The 4901-nt window shown below is 63.4% G+C and overlaps 1 protein-coding gene across 1 annotated transcript in view; it reads right to left on the bottom strand.

Annotated features, from left to right (window-relative positions):
- The window catches only part of CHLRE_10g455551v5 (uncharacterized protein), a 3692-nt gene extending 31 nt beyond the window's left edge, over nucleotides 1–3661 (bottom strand). Inside the window, exons 1-6 of the mRNA XM_043067052.1 lie at nucleotides 2418–3661; nucleotides 2022–2155; nucleotides 1413–1777; nucleotides 1013–1115; nucleotides 703–783; nucleotides 1–455 (exon numbers count right to left, since the gene is read on the bottom strand). The exon at nucleotides 1–455 is cut by the window's left edge and continues 31 nt beyond it. Coding sequence (XP_042920449.1) covers nucleotides 1046–1115; nucleotides 1413–1777; nucleotides 2022–2155; nucleotides 2418–3528 — 1680 coding nt within the window. The 5' untranslated portion in view covers nucleotides 3529–3661 and the 3' untranslated portion in view covers nucleotides 1–455; nucleotides 703–783; nucleotides 1013–1045. The remainder of the gene's footprint in view (nucleotides 456–702; nucleotides 784–1012; nucleotides 1116–1412; nucleotides 1778–2021; nucleotides 2156–2417) is intronic.
- Nucleotides 3662–4901: the final 1240 nt, after the last annotated feature.

The raw sequence follows: 4901 nt of genomic DNA, 5'->3' as shown, positions 1-4901 counted from the left end.
GGCAACCTACACACTGATTGACGCAATTGTATGAAGGTATTTGCGTACGGTATAGTCTCAATTGCAGTCGGTTGTCGGTACAGTAAGTTCGACACTCGCGCCAAAATGATTTGTGCCCTGTTGGCCATTAGAAACGACTTGATGCATACATGCTGCCAAACAATATGCATGCATTTATCCCAGGGAAGCGAAAAGGCCACCGCTCAGAGCCACGCTTGGCCCCCCCCCCCCCGCCCTTAGCCTCCCGCTGTTCACCCGCTCATCCTGTGCCAGCGCTGTTGTCCGGTGCTGGCCTAAACCATCCCGCCTCACGTGTCATTGTCCGTGTCCGAGTCAAACATGTCATCTGTCTCCAGGCCGGCGGTCTGCAACCGCACGCCGTGCGCCGCCGCTACCAGTTGCCAGGCTGAATGGTCCCGGGCACGGGCACAGCTACAATCCAGAACCTTGAGCTCCTGCATCAAGTGAGCATCAGGCATTGCAATCATACCGTACATGTTATACAGTCGACCTCTGACCTCCAGAAATTGGTGTACACAAGAAACATGTAGTCGAATCGCAAGAAAGCCCGGACCCTGCTGTCTTTGCAGCTTGCTTGTCGAGCCACGCTGCCCGCCCGCTGCAACGCCCGTATGCCTGTCTGCCCCGTCGCTGTGGATGTCAAGGTATTCATTCGGCCCAGCGCAGTGCGCAGTTGCGCACCTGCAGGTGGGGGAGTGCCCCGCAGATGAGGCTGATATCGCGCGCCTCCAACACCATGTGCTTGAGCTGCAGCCGCCGCACCTGCAACACCAAACAAGGCGATGGGGGCACGGGCGTGGGGCACGGGGCAAACCACATCAGCCACGGCGTCAGCAACTGACAAGAGTGGGTGCGGCAGGCGGCTTGTGCAAGCTGGCGGCCCGATGCGCTCGTGCTGTGCATTGCGCGTGTTGCGTGTGCATCTCTCCAAGCGTCAAAGCGTCTTGAGTCACGGCAACCCGGCACACGGTACAGTGGTGCCGGTGCGCACCTGGTGTGCAAGCGGCGCCAGGCCCGCCGCCAGCTAGTCGCCGTGCGGCCCCTCCCACTGCAGCCGGTCGTAGCGCCAGCGAGTGAAGGAGAACGTCGAGGGTCTGTCCGGGTGGCGGTGCGCGTTGAGGGGCAGGGGACAGAGGAGGTTTGAGGGATGGTGTGAGGGCGTGAGGCACAAACGCGAAGCGGCACATTGCGGCCAGCGACTCGCCGTTCATGCCTTGTGTGCGGCAGAAGCCCTTGGCATTGGGGCGGCACAAGTGTCGCTGGAAGCATGCTGCATGCTGCATGCGGGACATCGTCGCGACATCCGGGCTGCAGACCCACAGTCAGAGATGCGCTGATCCCAGCAGTCACCCTTGACACCCAGCCCCCTTGATCCAGCCGCATAGGCCTACCTCAACGTGAGCGGGTGCCTCTTCCAGTCGTCGGGCCGCAGCACCCGCAGCAGCAGGCCCGCGGCCGCTGCCACCGTGTCGCCCAACCGCCGTGCCGCCGCCGATAACCCAGCCGGCTCCCGCCCCGTCGCTGCTGCTGCTGCCACTGCGATTCCTCCAGCCCCAACAACTGCGGTCGCAGCCGCCGCTGGTGCAGCCGCGCGGCCTTGCGGCGGCGCCAGCTGGGGCGGGCCGGGGCGGCCCACACACGCCAGGTCCAGGCACAGTTCACCCTGCGGGTGCCCCAGCGCCCACACGTCCAGTTCGCGGAAGGAGGGCAGCGCCGCCAGTGCCGCCAGAATGGCCGCGTCTGGCATGAAGCGGACCTGCAGGTGGCGGCAGCAGGCGGCATGCGGAGCCAGGCGCCTTGGAAAGATCGATACAAACAAAAAGGGGAGGCGTGATTTGCGTGAGGCAAGGTAGGACGAGGAAGTGAAGAGGAGATTGCATGAAATACTGCTGTGCCTGCGGCTCCAGGCCCCAAGAAGCGGATCGGGCAGTTCTATGCTAAGGGCGAGGGCACGCCTTTGGGCTTGATCTGCGAACTACCGTATCGCGGTCCTCACTTGCCTTGAGGACCCTCAAGTTGGGCGGCAGTCGCACACGGGGCATGGCGGCGCCAGGCGGGGCCATGCCGCCGCCGTACATGTCGTACATGTCCGCTGGAAGAGGAGGCGGCGGCTCCGGCAGGATGTCCCACTGCGCTGCAGTGGCACGGCAGGGCACGGCACGGCACGGCACAGCAACAAAACACGGCATCGGGTCAGTGCCTCTTGAGATACTGGATGGCGAAAACACAGCACCGCTCCACCGGACCCCGCATGCAGCTGCCCAACAGTTGCTGTCACACATCCAGCAGCTGATAACAAGTCCGCAACACACATGGCCCGCCCGTCCGCATGCCGGTCCTGCCAACCCAACCGGCCCCGTCCCGAGCCAACCTGCTACCCCCACACACTGCCTCACCCTCTGACGCCCACTCCGCCGTTAGCTCGCCCACGCACAGCCGCGTCAGCGCCGTGGCACCGTACGGGATGCAGGGCAGTGTCAGCGCCAGATCCATGCCCAGGTCTAGATCCAACAGTCTTTCAAACATGGATCCTTCCACAGGCCCTAGCTCGGAAGCGCTGTGCTCCGGACCATGCTGCGGCTGCGCCCCCGGCTGCGGCCCCGGCTGCGGCCCAAACAGCTGCCGGCAGCACCCGCCGTACCGCACGTGCCAGCGCCTGCTGTCCTGTGCGTCCGCTGACAGCCCCAGCACCAGCCGTGTGAGATGGCTCAGCGCCGTGATCGGCAGCAGGCTGCTCGCCAGGCCGAGTCCGGTGGCCGGCGCGTCCAGCTCCGCCCACAGAGGGGGCCAGCAGCTTCCCGCCAGCTCCAGGGAGTGCAGGTGCGTAAGGCCGGCAATGCTGCGGAGCAGTGCCGCCGCCGCGGAGGCGGCTGCCGGCAAGGGGCGGTACAGCGAGGGCGGTGGCCGGACAACGAGGCCGCTGTCCACGAGCGGTCCCAGCTGGAGGCGAAGGCGCTGCAGCGTGGGGCACGCTGCGAGCATCGTGGGTCCCAGATTTGGGTCCAAAAGTTCCGGCTGAGAGTGTGGATCCAGAACGAGTTCCAGGTCTGTCAGCAGTGTGCCCACAGAACGCAGCAACAGCTGCATCGCGTCGCCCACGGCGTTGCCGCCAACGCTGACGTCTGCTGCTGATATGCTGGAAGCCGGTTGGGTTGGGCTGCTCTCACTGCCAGCGGGCGCGTCCTGCTCACCCAGACCCGCTCTTTGTGAGACCCCCAGTAGTGTGCTGCCGGGCGGCCGTGAGGGCGCAGGTGCCCGGAAAGGCGTGGATGGGGCAAGCCCCAGGCACATACGGCGCACCCCCTGCCACTGCTCCTTTAACACAGCCCGAAGGGAGTTGTCCAGCGCGCGTGGACTAGCTTGCAGCTCCAAAAACTGCACCATGGAAGCGGAGCTCCCAAGCGCTGCTGACAGGGCAGCGAGGAGGGTGGCGGGGTCAGGCACGGCGTTGCTGCTCGGGCCACACACCACCCGCACTGCCTTCGGGCGAAGCCCTCTTGCCGCCATACTAGCGACTGTGCTAGCAATAACGTCTTCCACATGGCGCCCATGACCGTAAACACTGATCAGCTTCGCGCTGTGAACGGAGAGTTTGGTCGCGGCAGCATCGTGCGCGTTGCGTGCTCCTCTGAATGATGCCCGTAATGCCAGACGGCTACATGAGTCTAAGTATTCAACTACAACGGATACAACGTTGGCGAGGTCGCTTTGGGTGCTAGTGTCACTGCGTGCGGGCACAGCGTGTGTGTGCTCCATCCATGTCCAGTTAGGCGGAAAGGCAGAGCTGAACCATGCAGCGGGTATGCACTACACAGTGCTGGAGTGCGTAGAATATCGGCGATTCAGTGCAATTTGGGTGGTCTAGCGCTCAATGGGTGCGGCGGGGCCGCGCCGCGGGGAACTTGGCGTTGCTCATTACCCTATGCACGAGCAGTGCCTTCATCTGCCCATTGGGTGCCGGCTGCCCCTGCTTCGTAATCCGACGACCATAACCCAGGTATTGTGCACGCCTGTCCCACATTTCATTGTTGCTGTCCTTGCATCCCAGCGCTCGTGATGGAACATGGCAAGGGGCAGGAAAGCGTAGTCCCGATGTGTGTGGTTCGCACCCGTGCCCACATAAATGCCGGACATGGGCCTCCGGGCCAAGACATTGCGCGTCTGTGACGCCGACGAGAACATGTGTGGTGCTTGCGTTTGATGGGGATGTCGGCAGACCTCTGGCCTGTCGCGCCTTGTTGTGCGTTGGTGCTGCCGCCAAAAGACCTAAACGAGATGAGGGGTGTTACGTGGCGGTGGGGCTTTGGCGGGCTTCGGCTTGGCTTCGACTCATGTGCGTAACACTATGAAGGTCGGCAGCCAACCAGGGGGCGGGTGTTGTTTCTCTGGGTCGCAGATGGCCCTTCGCGGCGTGGGTACGGCGTGCCCCCGCTTGTCGGGCTGTCCCTTCAATTGTAATCCGCATCCATAAATGCGTAGCAAGAAGGGACAAGGCATTGGTGCGTTGTTCGCGCGCTGTTACTGTACCGACGGTAGCTGGCAGGTTGTGTCGATGTTTTGCTGACGCGCATTCCTCACGCTCCGGGCGCCCGGCCAAGGCGATAGCACCACACAGACTCAATGCGACGCCACACCGCGCGGATAGCAGAGCCGATGCGCACCTGCAGGCAGTGGACCGGCGTCCACGGATGAGCTGTGTAGACGGGCACTAGCGTAATGCAACGGCGTGCAGCAAAACAATGGCCGGGCGACAGTGTGACAAACAGGGGCAAGAACAAGGCGAAGCAAAGCAGAAGAGGGGCCCAGCGCTGCGTATGCGTAGCGTTACCTAGTCGCTCCCCGACTGAATCTTACGGAACGTACTGTGTGCGGCAGCGAGT

The sequence above is a fragment of the Chlamydomonas reinhardtii genome, chromosome 10, assembly GCF_000002595.2.
Source record: "Chlamydomonas reinhardtii strain CC-503 cw92 mt+ chromosome 10, whole genome shotgun sequence".
Taxonomy (NCBI): Eukaryota; Viridiplantae; Chlorophyta; class Chlorophyceae; order Chlamydomonadales; family Chlamydomonadaceae; genus Chlamydomonas; species Chlamydomonas reinhardtii.
The sequence above is the reverse complement of the archived record's forward strand: the minus strand, read 5'-3'. Positions and strand labels throughout refer to the sequence as shown.